The 18137-nt window shown below is 41.8% G+C and overlaps 1 protein-coding gene across 1 annotated transcript in view; it reads right to left on the bottom strand.

Moving 5' to 3' along the window:
* The window catches only part of NSD2 (nuclear receptor binding SET domain protein 2), a 144986-nt gene that overhangs the window by 43990 nt on the left and 82859 nt on the right, over positions 1–18137 (bottom strand). Inside the window, 2 exon segments of the mRNA XM_043544808.1 lie at positions 561–684; positions 6988–7119. Of these exon segments, the coding sequence (XP_043400743.1) occupies positions 561–684; positions 6988–7119 (256 nt within the window).

Here is an 18137-nt window from a genome sequence, read left to right on the forward strand (position 1 = left end):
CTTCAACAAGGTTCAGTATGTCTTCTGTTTGAAGATGCAACAGGACTATAATAATGTTTAAGTATTATAAACCAGCAGTAGTTATTACAGGAGAAAAAGCAACCAAGATTAATAGCAAGAAATACAGTTAGGCTTTTTATAGGACGAAGAGGAGATTGAAAAATGAGAAGATTAAGGGGAAAAACAGACAAAAAAAAAAAAGAACAGGAATTGTTGAACCTACTTCTTTTACCTGATTGTAGGACTTCTTATGCTTTCCACAGGTTTTGAGTCTTCTGGAATTACATATGATGACAAGTATTCTGCAAGTGTTATGATTATGCACTGCACATGCTAAACTAGCTCAAGGTGCACGTAGTTTCAACTAAAAATGCTGGATACCTGGATATTCTAGCACTTACATGAAGAGACAAAATTAATGGTAATGTGAGCTCCCATCCTGCCTGGCACCAGGAGAAAAATGGTTCCTTCAGATATACATACTCTGAGCTAACAAGATTTGTTAGGACAAATGATATGACTACTATGGCTTTTTATTAACAGAAGTGGACAAGACTTGCCTGATGTACATTCACGACAAATGAATTTTCCTGCTGGTCTTCCAGGGAGCCCAAGGCAGCTTACATGAAAAGCTCCAAAGCATAGGCCTTCACATAGCAGGAGATCACCTGGTTTTTCACACAGCTTTTAAATCAGAAAAGTATTGAGCGTTAAAAATACGCATATAGGATTAATTATTTTCTTCATTATTTCTCTCACCCAATTCTCCTCTCACTCTTCCTATCTGAAGTGGAGGAAAAGACACTTCTACAACCATCAGATTATCTAGTTTCCAAGCAGAAATGTTTTTTCCATTCCTACAAATATTTAGGATGTATTTAGTAAACACAAAATATTTACATGCATGCCCTCTCGACACACACACACACAGATAGCGCTAAATAATGTAGATTCAATCTAATAAATACAAAAAGATTTTAAACAATTTTCCTACATGTGGAAATTGCAGACTATGTAAGGTTAAAAGCAACCTTATTTTCTCCTTACCAGGAATCATTAACTTAACATGCTAGGCCTTGTGATACTTCCATGCCTGAATTGTCAGCATTGGCACATGAATAAAAAGCGCTTACCTGCATTTTCGTAACTGTTGTTCTCCGAGATGTGTTGCTCATGTCCATTCCATTTTAGCAAAAAGAAAAGGAGTACTTGTGGCACCTTAGAGACTAACAAATTTATTAGAGCATAAGCTTTTGTGAGCTACAGCTCACTTCATCGGATGCATACAGTGGAAAATATAGTGGGGAGATTTTATATACACAGAGAACACGAAACAATGGGTGTTACCATATAGACTGTAACAAGAGTGATCAGGAAAGGTGAGCTATTATCAGCAGGAGAGCGGGGGGCATCCGATGAAGTGAGCTGTAGCTCATGAAAGCTTATGCGCTAATAAATTTGTTAGCCTCTAAGGTGCCACAAGTACTCCTGTTCTTTTTGCGGATACAGACTAACACGGCTGCTACTCTGAAACATTCCATTTTAGGTGTGTGCACGCCCACGTGCACAGTTGTCAGAGATTTCTGCCTTAGCGGTATCCATAGGGCCAGTGTGAGTGGTGCTCCCATGTGTTGATATATCAGGCACTGCTGGCCCTGTGTCCTCTCAGTTCCCTCTTGCCGGCAACTCCGACAGAAAGGTAGGAGGGCGGGAAATGGAATGGACATGAGCAACACATCTCAAAGAACAACAGTTACGAAAAGGCAGGTAATTGTTTTTTCTTTGAGTGCTTGCTCATGTAGATTCCATTTTAGGTGACTCACAAGCAGTATCCGTGGAGGTGGGCTCGGAGTTCACAGCTTAGCGGCTTGCAGCTCTGCCCTACCGAAGCCAGTATCATCCCAGGCCTACTGGGTCAGTGCATAATGGGACGGAAAAGTGTGGACAGATGACCAGGTGGCCACTCTACAGATGTCCTGGATAGGCACATGGGCCAGAAAGGCTGCCGAAGAAGCCTGTGCCCTGGTTGAGTGGGTGGTGACAATCGCCGGGGGTGGCAACTTCACTTGGTCATAGCAGAAGCGAATGCAGGCAGGGATCTAAGAAGCTATTCTTTGAGTGGATACAGGGCGACCTTTCATTCTGTCGGCCACAATGACGAATAACTGCGTTGATTTACGGAACAGCTTGGTCTGGTCAATATAGAAGGCAGAGCCCCTTCTGAAGTCTAGGGCATATAGCCTGCGCTCCTCCTCGGACCTATGTGGCTTCGGAAAGAAGACTGGTAAGTAAACGTCCTGGCTCGAAATGAAACTCGAATGAGACTACCTTGGGAAGCAACGCCAGGTGCGGCCTTAGTTGGACCGTGTGCAAGACCATGTAAGGTGGCTCCAAGGTGAACACCCGAATCTCGGATACCTGGTGGACCGACATCACCACAACCAGGAATGCAACCTTCCAGGAGAGGAGAAGGAGGGAGTAGGAAGCCAGCAGCTCAAAAGGGAGGACCTGGAAACTGCGACAGCACCAGATTCAAGTTCCACGGAGGGACGGGGTCCCTGACATGCTGGTAGAGGCACTCTAGGCCCTTAAGGAATCTGGCCGTGATAGCCTGAGCAAAAACTGACCTGCCCTCGAAAGGCGGGTGGAAGACCAAGATGGCCACTAGATGGACCTTGATCGATGAGAGGGACAAGCCCTGGAACTTAAGGTGCAGGATGTAGTCCAGAATAAGCTGCAGCGAAGCCCGCTCGGGATGAACACCTGTCCGCAACCAAGAGGTGAATTGTTTCCAGTTGGCCAGGTTGTTCGCTCTAGTGGAGAACTTCCTATTTCCCAACAGAACGCACCGAACCTCGGCCAAACACTGCTGCTCCTGTGCGTTTAGCCACGCAGCAGCCAAGCTGTCAGATATAACGCTGCCAGGTTGGGTGCAGAAGACTGCCATGGTTCTGGGACAACAGGTCCAACCTGAGCAGTAGCTGGAATGGGGTCACCACTGAGAGGTCCAGCAGATGGTGGCGCAGCCACGCCAGCACCCTGAGGATGACCCTCACCCTGTCCTGTTTGATTTTCATGAGGACCCTGGGTAGCAACGGCACCGGACAGAAGGCTTACATCAGAGCCTCCGACCACGGGAGCAGAAAGGCGTCCAACAGGGTTCCTCTGTCCATGCCCCCAGTCGAGAAGACAATGTAGCATTTCCTGTTTTGCCTGGACACGAACAGGTCCTCCCAGGGAGTTCCCCACCTGCGGAAGATGGAACTGACCACGTCCAGATGAAGGGACCACTTGTGGTGAGAAGAGACCGTCCTGCTGAGGCGATCTGCCAAAGCGTTCTTGGACCCTGGAAGGTGAGCAGCCATGAGATGGACGTTGTGATGTAGGCAGAAGTCCCAGAGCCAGAAGGCTTCCTGGCAAAGGGCAGACAACCAGGATTGGCCCTGCCTGTTGATAAAGAACACCGTAATCATGTTGTCCGTCAGGACCTGAACCACGCTGTCTTGTATATGAGGTAGAAGGCTCGGCAGGCTAGTCAAACAGCCCTGAGTTCTCTGACGTAGGTTGAGGTTTTCGATCTCCTGAATGAGGAGCTGCTTGTGAGAAAGGTCCCTGAAGAGGGATGGGGAAGGAGGGTGGGAGGCATGGTTGGCTATAAACTGCAAGGTGTAGCCTCTTAGGCCCTTTGTCCTTGTCCTTTCATCTGTAGAAGCCAGACCTGGGAGCCCTGCAGGACCTAGACTGCGTCGGAAGAGGCAGAGGATGGAACGGCTTCCTGGACTGCTGAGGGGTGTGCAAGCCCAGGGATTGGAGGGTGGCTTGGGAGTCCTTGAGCCCACGGAGCCTAGAGTCAGTTAGCTCAGAAAAGAGCACCAAACCCTTGAACTACAGGTCCTTGATTGTGGTCTGCATCTCTTGGGACAGCCCAGAAGCCTGCAACCAGGAGCTACGTCTCATGGCCACTGCCAATAAGACCACCCTAGCAGCCGAGTCCATTGCGTCCCAGGCCACCTGGAAGACTCCCCGGGCCACCACCATGCCTTCACTCACCAATGCGGCAAACTCTTGGACACAATCCTGTGGAAGGGCCTTCGTGAACTTATTAAGGGAGTCCCACAGCTTAAAGTTATAACGTCCCAGTAGAGCATGGTGCTTAGAGACCCTAAACTGTAAGCTGGCTGTCGAATAAACTTTCCTGTCAAATAAGTCGAGTCTTTTGACCTCATTTTTTGGCGTTCCGCAGGGGTGACCCTGCCTGTCCTTTTCATTCACCACAGACACAACCAACGATGCTGTGTGGGTATGAGTGTATAGATACTCTAAGCCCTTTGCAAGGACATAGTATTTCTTTTCCACTTTCTTTCACGTCGGCAGAATAGATGAGGGGTTTGCCACGCTGATTTGGTTATTTTGAGCACACCTGGGTGAACGGGCAATGCAATTTTTGCCAGTGTGGTGGCTGAGATGACACTGAAGAGGTTGTCTGCCTCCTCAGTGACCTTCTCAATCTGCAGACCTAGATTTTCAGGCACCCGTTCAAAGAGGGCCTGGTGCTCCTTAAAATCGTCCGGGGGACTTCTGGTATGGGAGGGTCTGGCCACCGCCTCATTTGGGGATGATGAGGATGATTGTGTCACCTGAGAGATGGTGTCACCCCCTCCCTTGTCAGGGGAGGGCTCCCTCAATGCCAGGGTATGGGTGCACGGGCTCTGCTTCCACCGTGGAACCGTGTTCTGATTGCGGCACTGGCAGTACCTCAGCTGGCCCAATGCAGCCAGGAGGGGTTGGGAGTACTGGACTGGCATCATTGGCACCTCCCACGGGTTCCAGCACGGTAACTTGGGGGGGCCACAGCCCCTGCTGTGTTGGAACCATGGCCGGAGCCACCTTGCTCTCCTGAGTTGGAGGGAAGTCGCCACGTCTTGACAACGGGCTAAAGTCAGTCCGACCCTCACTACTGTCCCTCCGGTGACCATGGCGGGTCCGCTGAGGCCTAGGTCTGCCTACTGAGCCTGGTAGGCAATCGACAGGGGAAACAGGAGTAATGCCGCCTGCCAGAGGAATGGTACCAAGGCGAACACGAATGACGTCGAAATCCTGAATGAAACCTCCAGGATAGAGGCCAACGACAAGGAGACCTTCTGGGAGAGGGTGTTCAGCATCTAGGCGACCTATGGCCAGAGGGTCGTCAGTACAGGGAGCCGCGCCACGAGACCGGAGTCCCTTGCCTAGTAGAAGGGGATATTGATGGAGATCTAGGCGTGCTGGCTGGCGAGACAGGCTGCTGTGCTGGGTCTCGAGGTCACAGCAACAGGGACTTGCGCCTGCGATCCAGCAACTTGGGGTGTTACACCAGTCTATGCTGCAGCACCCCAGTGGTTTTCCCCTTTGGTGCCATGAGCGGAGCCATATCAGTCACCTGTCGCGGCACCTGTGGAGCTGGTCGGCCTTGCACCTTAGCCACTGGGACCACTTCGGACACTCAAGGCCCCATCACTGGCTGGGAACCCCTGCTGCTGCCTGGGGTGGGAGGGGGGGCCCTGGCGGGTCCGACCTCTACAGTACCCCCATGAAGCCCCATAGCAGGCGCATGACCTGACAAGTCCTTTGCCCGTGGCCCCTCTCTCCTTTGGTGCTGAGGGCTTTCTTTTCTTCAGCCTGTTCTTTGGCGTGGGCGAAATGGAACATGCAGGCGATGCACGCCAAGGCTGAAGCATTGGGCGTGGGTGCCGCGGTGGAGGGTTCCGATGCCGGATGAAGAGCAGCCTCTATCAATAATGACCTCAAGAGAATATCCTGCTCTTTCTGGGTCCGCAGGCAAAAGATGGTACACCTGTCTTTCCTGTGGCCTTCACCCAGACGCTTAAGACAGCTATTGTGCAGATTGCTGATCGGCATTGGCCTGCTGCATGACGCACACAGCTTGAAGCTGGGGGAGCGGGGCATGCCCCGCTCAGGGTAAACTCCCAAGTGGGACTCTGTTGACTATCACACACTATCAACTAACTAACTATGAAACTACGTACAACAACCACTAAACCAGTCAATGGACAAATGCTGCTGCTCTTGCGAAGCAAGACAAGGTGCTCCAACCAACCTTAACGGGCAGTAAGAAGGAACTGAGAGGGCGCACGGCTGGTAGCACCTGATAATTGCACCACATAGGAGAGCCGCAGCCAGCCCAATGGATACCGCTAAGGCAGAAATTGCCGATAACTGTGCACGTGGGTGCGCACACACCTAAAATGGAATCTACATAAGCAAGCACTCGAAGAACTACTAGAAACTACCACGCTCTAATGACAGCACAGTTTAAGTGATTAGTCACCTCAGCATTTTAAAATAAATGTAATTTCATTATACTATATGTAAAGAGTTAGATAGAGAGAGAATTTGCTTGTTTGGCCCTTGGAGACAAACCTGATATTCCCTGATGTACGCTACCTCATTTCACAAATAATGATCCCTTTTTAAATACTGGTAGCAGCATTTAATTTTTTTAAAAAAAGCCTGACTATACCAATACCATCATTAAAGTGTTATTTATATTACAGTAGTGCCCAGAGGCCATAATCCGGGTCTCACTGTGGTAGTCACTGACACTTTACAAATACACACACACAAAGACAAGCCTCTGAGCTGTAGGGTTTACAATCTAACACTAACTAGTTACCTGCCCTCCTTTGAGAAAGGTATTATGTTTGTTTTGCAGTTATGGAAACTAAAGTGGAAAGGCTACATGATTTGCCCATGGTCAAATAGAGCAATAAACTAGAATTCAACAATCCCTCTCTTCTAGTCTAGTGCTCATATCACTAAACTATTCCTCTCTGAAGAGATGTAAATAATCCAGGCTCGGATGAAGCATTAACTCCCCCCGAGTCCCCAAAACCCTATTTCCAGTCTCAGTTTTGTATCTTAAAAAAAAAAAAAATGTTTCTAAAGAGAAAATCCAACAGTAACAAATGACTAACTAATGTCTCTCACCTGACACACATACTCCTTTTTTGCTGCTGCTCCTCGCTCAGATTTTTTGGATGATATAGATGCTTCTGTCTGAGTCTCATCTGCACTTTCATAGGGTGACTCTGATCGCTCATCTCCTTGACCATCCGAGATCTGAAGATTAAATGTATGCATTAAATCTATCAAATTCACAAAGGAAAATGGCTGAGTGTAATCAGTTTTGTGAGAGAAAGTTACTAAAGGAAACATGAAGATGGAAGTCTAGACTAAGACTGTGTCAGACTATTATTTGCTTTGCCACCGCAAAAGTAAATTTTCTTAAAAAACTGAAGTTACATGTTGGTGGATGCCCTATAAAAAAGACTAACCATTGTTTTCACAGACTAAACAAATACTGTAGATAAAAATCTCAAGTTCTTGCTGCATGCCATTTTAGAATCAATTTTCTATTATAACTAGTCAAAGGTAACAGATTGTACCATATGCACATGAATGGTCAATGTGTTGTCTAAGGCATAGAAAACACGTGTTAGTAAGTGTGTTTCTTTGAAGAACGTTGTCTGCAAATTCACACTTATTAGACTCATATAATCAGTGCTGTTGAGATTTCGATACCTTGCAGAAAAAGCACTGCCCCACTGGTACAGCAGAAACATCACTTCATAAAACTGAACTTTGGTGCCCCGCCTAGAACATGTGAGGACATCCCCAGCTACCTTGACTTGCTCCACTAAATCTCAGTCTCATCAGTGCACAGCTCCAAGGAAAAGGGAAAGGTAGGTAGGCCTGTAGTGTGAATATGCAGAGGCAACACTCTCAGAATCACCTTTACTATGGTAAATAACATCTTTCCCCCTTTTTCAGGGTGGCCTCTGCATATTCCTACCAGCAGGAGTCTAACAAGCAATCAATTCCTCCCTCACCCCAGAAGAGCAGTTGTGAAGAGCATGTTGTGAAGACTTCTAAATAAAAAGGATTGCAAAACTGTCCTCTTAAAGTAAGCATCAGACCCAGAAGCCAAGTCAAAACAGTAGTGCAGCATTCCTGAAGATTTCTACAATGAAAACATTATGGAGGCAGGCTATCAATGCCACTTTAGCCCTACACTAAAGCGAAGCTGAAGACTTCGGGTACTTGTCATCCTAGCTAACATATTTCAATATACAAATGAATTCTCTTGGAGACATTGCATGAAAATGAAATGGCCCTTTATGCTGACTCCAATAGCTACAAAACATCCAGCTGACTTCCTAAATGCTCTAGTCCTATTCCAAAACCAGGAATTAAAGCCCTTTTGATATCTATGGTACAGATATTCAAATTTACCATTGTGAAATACAGTGACAGGAAAACACCTGCAAGCTCATCTCTCAGATGTAACTGGAATTTTTTTTTTAAAAAAACCCTATTCTTTAGGGTACATGCTCTACATCTGGTGACACAGCTGGCTCCCTAGAGCAGGGTGATCCCTAGGCCTGATTGTTTAAATCATCTTCGAAAAATTAGGAAAAAACCCCATTTTTTAAACCCAGATATCTATATATTATCTTAGCTTATCTACACAGTGTTCACGCTTAAAATATTTCTACCTATTTGCAACTTCTACCTGTAAGAGATATTTGCTCTACAGGGAAGACTGCTAAAACTGGTAAATGCTTTCAAACAGGTAAGAGATGTCTCCACTCTAAGGCCCAAAATATTTACCTACTATAACTGTTGTAAATATGATCATTTGGATTGTAGAGAGTTTCTGTGGTCCCGGAAACTTGGGTGAGGGGGCGGTTTGCTAAACGCAGAAAGACAAAATTTGTAGGCAAGGACATTTTATTTCAAACTTCTAAAGTTTTACACAAAGGCTCAAATCCATATATTGCAATGGGAAGAGAGGGAGGAGAAGGGGAAAAGGTGTTTCTTCGAATATGTTCAGATAAAGTTTTGGATAACTGAATGAATGTTAATGTTAACTGATGTAAGAGATGATCCTGATTTGGATAACAGGAAATTTCTTATAATTGAGGTCCAGAAAGGCTGTAGGATTTTACAAATAATTGATTAAAAACGGTAATTTTAAAGACAAAAACATAGTTTGACAATGTCCTTGTAATCCTCTTGGACTGCGTACGTGTGTTTTACATCTATACTCACATATTAAAGGATTTTTCCCCATTTCAAAACACTGAAGAATTTTGTTTAGCGGTTTTAAAAATCTCAGCATTTAAATAGTTAAAGGAAACTTTGTTCTCTGAGAAAAGTAATCAATCAATTAAAATAATTAGTTTCATATAGTTTTAAGCTGAAAATGAAATTTTTGAGTGCACCACTAGCAGCAGCCATTTACTGAAAAATGAGTTTGAGACAGACAGTATTTGGAGTTTGTGGCAATACAGAACCATTTCCATCCTGGTTTAAATTATCTGACACACTGACCATGTTTAAGATAATCACATTTTTAATTTGTATGAGCAGTATTTAAACCGTTTTGTATTCCCATTTTTTCACCTCCTAGTATGTTCACATTACAGATGGCTCAAATTGATCATTTTTAAACAAAACATGCAGGAGCTGTTAAGTTTTGACTCCTTTCAGAGCACCTAACTCTGCTCTATATGATTTAACAATAAAAAAAACCCCACAAACTACAAAATGTAAAATTAATAAAATACAGCAATACTAGTTGCTCCCCAAAGAAAGATCATCAAAAAGCATTCCCAAAAACTCGAGAGATGAGTGGTGAAGTGCGCTTTAAAGATTAACATAGCCTCTGCTGCATCAAAGGGTAAGAATGTTCCAGAATCCTCACATGGAAAATGCCTTCCTCATTCCCAGTCTCCTTTTTCTTTAAGCCAGAGCAATGTTAGCATAAGACCTTCTCTGAATTTTTTTTTTAAATTAAAGATATGCTCTAAAAATTATTTTGGGGAAACTCTGTAGGCTGTGTTATACAGGTGGTCAGACTAGATGACCACAAATGGTACCTCCTGGCTTTGTAATCTATGAAATATTTCAATGTCAAAACAGCAGAGGACAAGTGCTAAACTATTTGGGTTTTTATACCTTAAACTCAACCCAGAAGCTAAAAGGAAATCAGCATAGACCCTGAAATACAACAGTCATGTGCATAAACACTGGCACCACCAGAAAGGATCAACCCACGCACCTCCATGCAACTGCGGTGATGGACTTAATCAGCCCACTTAGGGTAACAAGGCAATCTACAGTCTATACCAATACTAAAGGCATCTTACCACCTTCCTGGGATACTAACATAACATAGACACTCTCAGTCAAATCTACTTTTGAGGAAGACCACCTACACAGAACCAAAAAAAAAAAAAAGCACAACTATACCACCATTCAAATACCTTTCCAGACTGTATCATATATCTGAACAGAGACAAACCCATCAACAGTGGCCCTACAGTGTCCACTGATCAGGTCTGTTATACCTGTATAGTATAACAATACACAAAACTAAGGGCAAGTCTACACTACAAAAGTAAGACAACCTAAGTTATGTCGACATACAACCACCGCAGTAATTAAATTGCTTTTGCATGTCCACCCTGTGCTCCTAGTGTCGGCAGTGAGCATCCTCACTAGGAGCGCTTGCACTGATTTAACTGTCAGTGTGAGGCATCATGGGATGGCTTCTGAAAGGCAGCAAGAGTCAATGTAAGCAACATTGTATCTACACTAACACTGCGTCGATCTAACTATATCGACTTAAGCACTATACCTCTCACGGAGGTGGAGTTATTAAGTCGGTACAGTGGGTGTGTAACATTGGTGGAAGCTACACTTTAGTGTAGATGCGTACAGAGTTAGGTCAACGTAAGCTGCCTTACGTCGACATAACTTTGAAGTGTAGACCAGAGCTAATAGAACTAAAATCAAACATATCAGCTTTTCATTATGTCCACAACACAATTTCACATAACTTGCTTACGTCCACAACTACCACACAAACTGACAGGCAGAGCTTCCCATAATCCCTCTTTCTATCCTCCAAGTGCTTCATGTTTTCAATGCACAGTAGCATTGTTCAACCCTGTCACTCTAAGGTAAACCTGGGCTACGCTACAGAGTTAGGTCGATGTAAGGCAGCTTATGTCGACCTAACTCTAAGCGTCTACACTGAAATGTAGCTCCCATTGATGTAACTCGCCCACTAAACTCCATCTTAGCAAGAGGCATAGCGCCTAGGTTGATGTAGTAAGGTGTAGATACTGCATTGCTTACATCAACTGTTGCTGCCTTTCAGAAGCCGCCCCCACAATGCCCTTCACTGACTGTTAAATCAGTGCATGTGCTCAGGTGAGGATTTGCACTGCTGTCACAAGCAGCATAGTGTGGACATGCAAAAATGATTTAATTACTGCAGTGGCTGTAAGTCAAGTCAACTTAATTTTGCAGTGTAGACTTGCCCATAGCCACTGAAAGGACACAGCTACCAAACTGGGGGCAGACTGCAAAGGCCTAACGAAACACTCACCCAAACATGACTATTAACCACTTCCACAAAGTAATCTCTCCAACAATCCAATTCCATCGAAGCTTCTCTCCAAACTCATCAGCCTCATATGTAGTCAGTAACAATACCCCTATATCCCACTCTGCACCAAAGCCTCCAAGTGCCTCATGTGGGCTGCTGCTATGAAACAACAGTCTTGCTGCCACTTAGGGCAAGATGGTAGATGGAAGTCATTCTGAAGGTGGAGAAATATGTCTCATAACCATGCTTCATGAACCTCTCATATGTAAAGAATCTCACAAATATCTGCCACATCATAATCTTTATGTTCTCACATTCTTTAGCTCTCATCTCATCAAGATTTTTTAGCGAGTTCAACAATTTCCTATCTCCAAAGTTATCCAGAAAAGAGGATGGAAATATCTGGTACATGTATTAAGAATAAAGCCAAAGTGTCTGCTATTGTAGGCATGCTATTGGGCAGCAGGAGGTACATGTAAAAAGGAGCCAACTGAAAGAAACCCTATGCCAAGCAGAGAAGTGAAAACTCATGGGACTTGACATACGGGACACATGCAAAGTGTACAGGCTAGACAGAGATGGCAGTGCCTTGCTCATGCCCTAAGCAATGTCTGATATTGTGGGAAGGATTCAGATTAATCTGGGTGATGAAAGAATTTCATAGCACTTTTTTTTAATCCAAAAGTGGTTTTTTTTAAACTAACAAAAGTATAATTAAGGATCAGTTCACTCACTGTAATGCAGTCACCTCTAGAGTGGAACATAACTAAGAAGATTACTATTTTAATGTGTCTGTTAAAATATTTCATAGTGAAAGCATTAAGCAAAAGATCAAGCGCAAGCTTCTAGATTGCAGCACTCTGCATATTTGGTACTTTTTTGATGGGTGGGTTGTGGAGGGTTAAAATGTAAGCTCCTATTTACTAGAATTTACCCCAAGTCCACTAAATGTGCATGTATTCATAATACAAATTGTAGAGTAATCTCCTTAATAAGGCATAAATTGTGTACAATTAACTTCTCTTTCTTGATGTTCAATCAAAATTGAGGGTGACTATCACTCATAGTGGCAAGACCAGATATTTTTAGTTATGGGTAGCCTGCAATTTTAATTTTATTATGTGTCCTTTTACACCTACAAAGGAATATTTTCCTCCTCACACACTCAGTACTACTTAAAAAAAACAAACCAAAAAAAAAAAAACAAAAAAAAAAAACCCACTAATGGGAAAATAAGCTGAAGTCAATGTAGACATTTGTTTAAAATATTTACTGTAAAAATTGGCAGTTTTCTTCGATGTGGCCTTACTTAAAAGTTCAGTGTTCCATTACTCTTTTGTGCATTGTGTACACAATAAAATGTGAGTCATCAACCTATATAGAAACACGAATACTATCAAAACTTACAGTTGCTAATAGGGTAATCAGTAAAAGATTTTATCAGTCTCTCCCTAACTCCCCTCCTCTCCCAAGTTGTTAGGAAGGACGGCCTCTGAAGCATCTACCCAGCATAGTATTGACAAAGCAGCAAATGATTTATAGTCAATTGACAGGGAGGGAGTTTTAGAAATCAAATATATAATTTCTTCACTGGAAACTGGGGGAAAGGAGGAGTGAAATTCTGGCCCTATTTAAGTCAATGAGAGTTTTGCTGCTGACTTCCATTGGGCCAAGATTTTACTTTGGGACTTTGCTCGGCACCTAAATAGCAATGACCTCATTAATCATTCAATTAAGTCACTTGCAGGAGTAACAAATTCTCCTTTAGTGCCTGAAGATCTCATATTCCCTGTGCATACTATACATTAAATATTGATTAAGTACATGAGATCTTTTAAAAAGTGAATCTATTCAAGAAATTTAAGTGCATTGCTTTTTAAAATTTAATTTCTCCATAGTTTTGTTATTAACAGACTTTGTAGTACTGAGTCAAACTGAAAGAAGCAGAATTTCAGATGCATTTATAAAATATTTTGTTTTAATATTGCCATGTTTCTCCTGATTTTCAGCAACTGAAAGTTATGTAAAGCTATATAAAACATGATAGTATATAATCAAGCAAAGCATGTCATCAGTAAGCCTGATTCTCTTCTCCCACACATTTTGTATTAGTGTAATACCATTGTCTTCAGTGAAGTTACTGCAGATTTATACTGGTGTACGAAAGAGCATATTCAGGCCTCATCTCCTACGAAGTTTCCCCCTCCACCCTTCTTTTTTGAAATACACCTTTCAGTTGCCTTACAGTCCTTTGCAGGGTTACCAAAGGCAGAGTTCTAGTGGATTGTCTTTGACAATGGTAAACATACTTCTAAGAAAGCTACATAAACAATTTTTATAAAAGCTCTCTTCACTATTGTTTCCTTACATAACAAGAATGCTTTGTTTACCACAGTATTTGATGCACAAACCTATTGTAACTAAACCAGTAACAGACCCTAAATTTTGGTTCATATTAGTCCATATTTATGGGTATAATTTTGCAAATATTGGCCCAATATTTTCTACAGTATTCAATTACTTTGGCCGAGCAGCATTGTGCAGAATGAGTACATAATAATGCACAATAAAACCTCAATGGACCTTACAAAACAATGAAACAGTTCTGTGGACTAACGCAGTTTCCTTCCTGAGAAAACAGATGTTGAAGAGATGAGGGTATGCTCATATTCAGTTTTTGTGGGGGGTACTAGGGAAGAGTGAAGAAGGAAGAAATAAGGTGTTTGTCTTTACAAGTTGAGATAACTTTAAGGCCCAAGAACCAGTGTATATTTTCTGGAGTCAGTTTTTCTAATTTTAATGTGTCTAGTGAAATTGTTTGGCAGTGTGTTTTCTTCTGGAACAAATGGGAAAGGGGGATTAAAAGTAGTGTTTATGTACAAAAAAAAGTCAGTTTTTTCAATTTTCTTAATTTAAAACTCCCACCAGTTGCAAGCTATAATTATTTTGCCAACTAAAAATCATTCATCAGAAGGGTCTTGGCTCAGAGGATAAGTATTTATGACACTGCAATAGATACCACACGAATGTTAGGCATTTTATCTAAATTTGAGATAAAGCAATTCCTTTTACAGGTAGAGTCATTTATCACAATGTTTTTGTATCAAACATCTGATGCCAGTTCCATCATTGTATTTAATGGATATCGATGGAGCAGCAAGCCAATTCACCATACCATAGGGAACTAGAGCAAATGATCTTTTAAAATTAAGGTTATCTGCACACACCCACTTCACATAATAACTAAGTGGATGTACGCAAAGTATTAACATGGGCTCCACACCTGAACAAAGGAATTTCTCATGTATAAAGTGAACTGAACATATTGATTTAATTGGTTTGGCCTCCAGCCACGCTGTGATAAGCAGTCAGGCAGTGCAGACAGGAAATCTTAGCCTGAGTTTCAAATGAGCACGTACCAAAGTAAGTTATTTCTGAAGTTTCATTTAATACAAAAAAACAAAAAAGCATGTGCAACATACACTCCCTCCACATACACACTTCTTTACAGAAAAAAAATACTACTTTTTAAACAGTTAGCTCCAAATATTAAATACAAAAACCTCAAGGGGCCAATGCAAAACCATCAAATGCTGTAGGTTGGGGGGGGGGGGGGGGGGGGGAAGAGAGTGAAGGGTATAGGAATTCTAGGTACCAGAATGATAAGCAAAAGAAGGCTGCACTTATCCAATCTGCAGTCCAAGAATTTAAAATAAAATAAAATAAAAGGAAGACAAGAAAATGCAATTTGTTTTTCTCAGCTGGCCCTTAGCCTACAACAAACCTAAAAAATTAAACATTAAGATTTTTTTGTCCTAGGTTTACGATTATCTATAAATTTAAGAATTTTTAAAAATGAATTTATAGAGCCTTCTTGAATGTCTCATTGTCCATGTATTTTTCCTTAAAAAAACCCCCCAAACCAAGACATCACTTAGTTTTAAATGGCCTAGAAAAAAACGCAAATATTTGCTGATGCAAGAATATGAAAGGAAACAGAAGCAAGTTTTGAATATTATCCATCATGTGTTAGCAAATGCAGAGCTAGGAAGGGTTAAGTACATTTTCTGTGCATAGCATTAGTATTATGAACCTTTCCTTCTTGTCGCCCTGACTTACACAAGCTTTCCCAGAAACATGCAAATCCTCTCTAGCATAGTAAGGCTCAAAACAAACAGCATTTTAAAGTGTAAAAATGTTAGTTATGTTTTTACTATTTGTTTTCCACCTTTGATACACAGACAGAATGGAATCCAAGGTAGAGTTAGCCCCTCACATAGCCAGTCTCCTTTCAGATTTCCAAGCCACCAGAAGTGTAATTTTAGTTTCAACTATTTTTTCCTTAGACTCACCCTTCATGTTTTTATTATTTAATTTTTGCATAAAATGCCTGTTATAATACCAACACTGTGCATGTGTAACAGCACTTCCCCAAATGCTCTACAGCATGTGGCCTTAGATCTCACACTGTACCCAAGACATGTTCAGTCACAACTTCCTAGTTAAGTATTGCTTGCTTTTATTATCTTCTAACATTGTGCTTATGCATTTTATAATCAGACAGATATCCAAGAAATTAAAGAAAAACGTTCCCAGTACCAGAAAAGCTAGCCCTCCCAATTTCCCATTTTAACTAAGCACTGATGTTTAGAATCACAAGCAATCTAAAAAAATACTCAGCAAATTCATATTTTTAATAAATGGATATTTAAAATGAAAACAGGGTATGTCAAAAAGGTTTCATTTGCTCCTACTGTTATCTGTTAAACAAATCATTTCTACAGAATTACAAACAAGACCAACTCAAATGCCTTGCTTTCCCTAGACATCCCTGGACCTCCCCCATCTCCCCACTAAACAGTTTATGAGTTTTCTCAAGACACTGGGCTGGCTTAAGTGGCATCCTCGATCAGGCAGCCTCCCTCTCCTTTATAAACACATTAGTAGGATTATGATCACACAGAAATCAAGGTTTAGAAGCTGTTTCAGGAAGTCTGGACTTGAAAGCTGGCTATTCACTTCCACGACTCTTAAGACTAAGGACATCCACCCTTTAAGCCCTGAAGCAACTTCTAAGACTTGATTTCTGTGTCATAGTAATCCAGGAAATAGTTTTCTGTGTAAACTTGAGCATGAGGGTATGTCTACGCTACAGTGGCACACATACGGCACTGCAGCTGTGCCACTGTAGTGTAGATGCTTCCTACAGCGATGGAAAGAGTTTTTCTATTGATGTAGGCAATCCACCTTTACAAGAGGCAGTAGCTAGGTCACCTTAAAAATTCCAGTTGAGTCTACAAGGGGGTTAGGTTGACGGCATTGCCGGGGGCACAAAATTTTTCAAAGCCCTAAACAATGTAACAGGGTCAATCTAATTTTTAGGTGTAGACCAGGCCTGAGACTTCTGACAAACCAAAAACTATGTTTTCTATGGTAAAGAACCTACTTTAATTGTTTGTTCACCTTTTCGAACAGCTTAACTATTGTGGTTTTTCAATCTAAGTAAAACTGATATGGGAATATCATAGCTCAACGTGCAAATGACAGACTGTATTCAGAAGATAAAAATCTATTGTGGAGAGAGACAGAAAAACTGACAGAGCCAACTGAGTTATGGTTAAAATTTCTTTTATTTCAGTATAGGAGATCCTGAACTGAAGATTTATGTTTTGGCCCGAACTGTTAAACTGGATATGTTATTCTCTAAATATATTGTGCCATAAGTGTACACGGTACTATGACAGTAAAAACTCTAGGACATGTTTCACCTTTTATCATTAGCAGTGGCTTGAAGTTTCAGATAAGGTATGCATTGCTGAATATTCCTGGATTATAAACAACAACTATGGAACTTTATTTAATATTATTGATTGCATACAGGTATTCAAGACACCATGGTGATGGATGCGGAATAAAAACCTACATTATGTGAACATGTTATAAACAGAATCTCAACTTTTGGAAGTTCAAAGAGCTTACAAGATGAGAATAATACATGAGAAATTCAATTTTCTATTTAAAAAACGTGTTGCCAAAGAACAACATTCAAGCTTAGAACTTTCTCATGTGAACATGAAAGCATCCAAATAAAGCAGTAAGGTATGGCAGGCAACGCAGGTCTCTTCAGTTACTGCAGGCCTTGGGTGATGTTAAGTAGTAAAAGACTAAAATTCTGTTACTTGCAATGATCTCCCATTTCAGATGTTTATTGGTGGCATGAAATAGGGAAAAAATATCAAAAAGTTAATCCCCCCCACCCGCAAACATTTCTTGCTAATGTGCACAGGACAAAGACAAGAAAAACTCCAGTAGACATTGGATTTACAGGTTGTGGAGGGCCTCCAATGATTTTTCATTTTGGTTTATTCTTAAATATTGTTTTGCAGAGGGGATTATCTAGGATAGCTAGAAAAAACAGTGCTAGAAATACAGATTTTAGTTTTCCAGGCTTGCAAGAACAGCTTGAACTACTTTTCTTTAGCACAGTAATTTCTTCAAAATCCTGTGAACTCATTTCTCCCTATCCTCTGGGATCTCTCCTCCTAAGATAGTATCTTTATATGTTTTTAATCATTGTATTTTGAGGATTCTATCTGTATACTATAGTAAAATTAGACTGCTGTGTAGATAAATGGAATTGAAGTGGTGTTTTAATTATAAGTTGCACACGTTTTATTGG

This window comes from Chelonia mydas, chromosome 4 (assembly GCF_015237465.2).
Source record: "Chelonia mydas isolate rCheMyd1 chromosome 4, rCheMyd1.pri.v2, whole genome shotgun sequence".
Taxonomy (NCBI): domain Eukaryota; kingdom Metazoa; phylum Chordata; order Testudines; family Cheloniidae; genus Chelonia; species Chelonia mydas.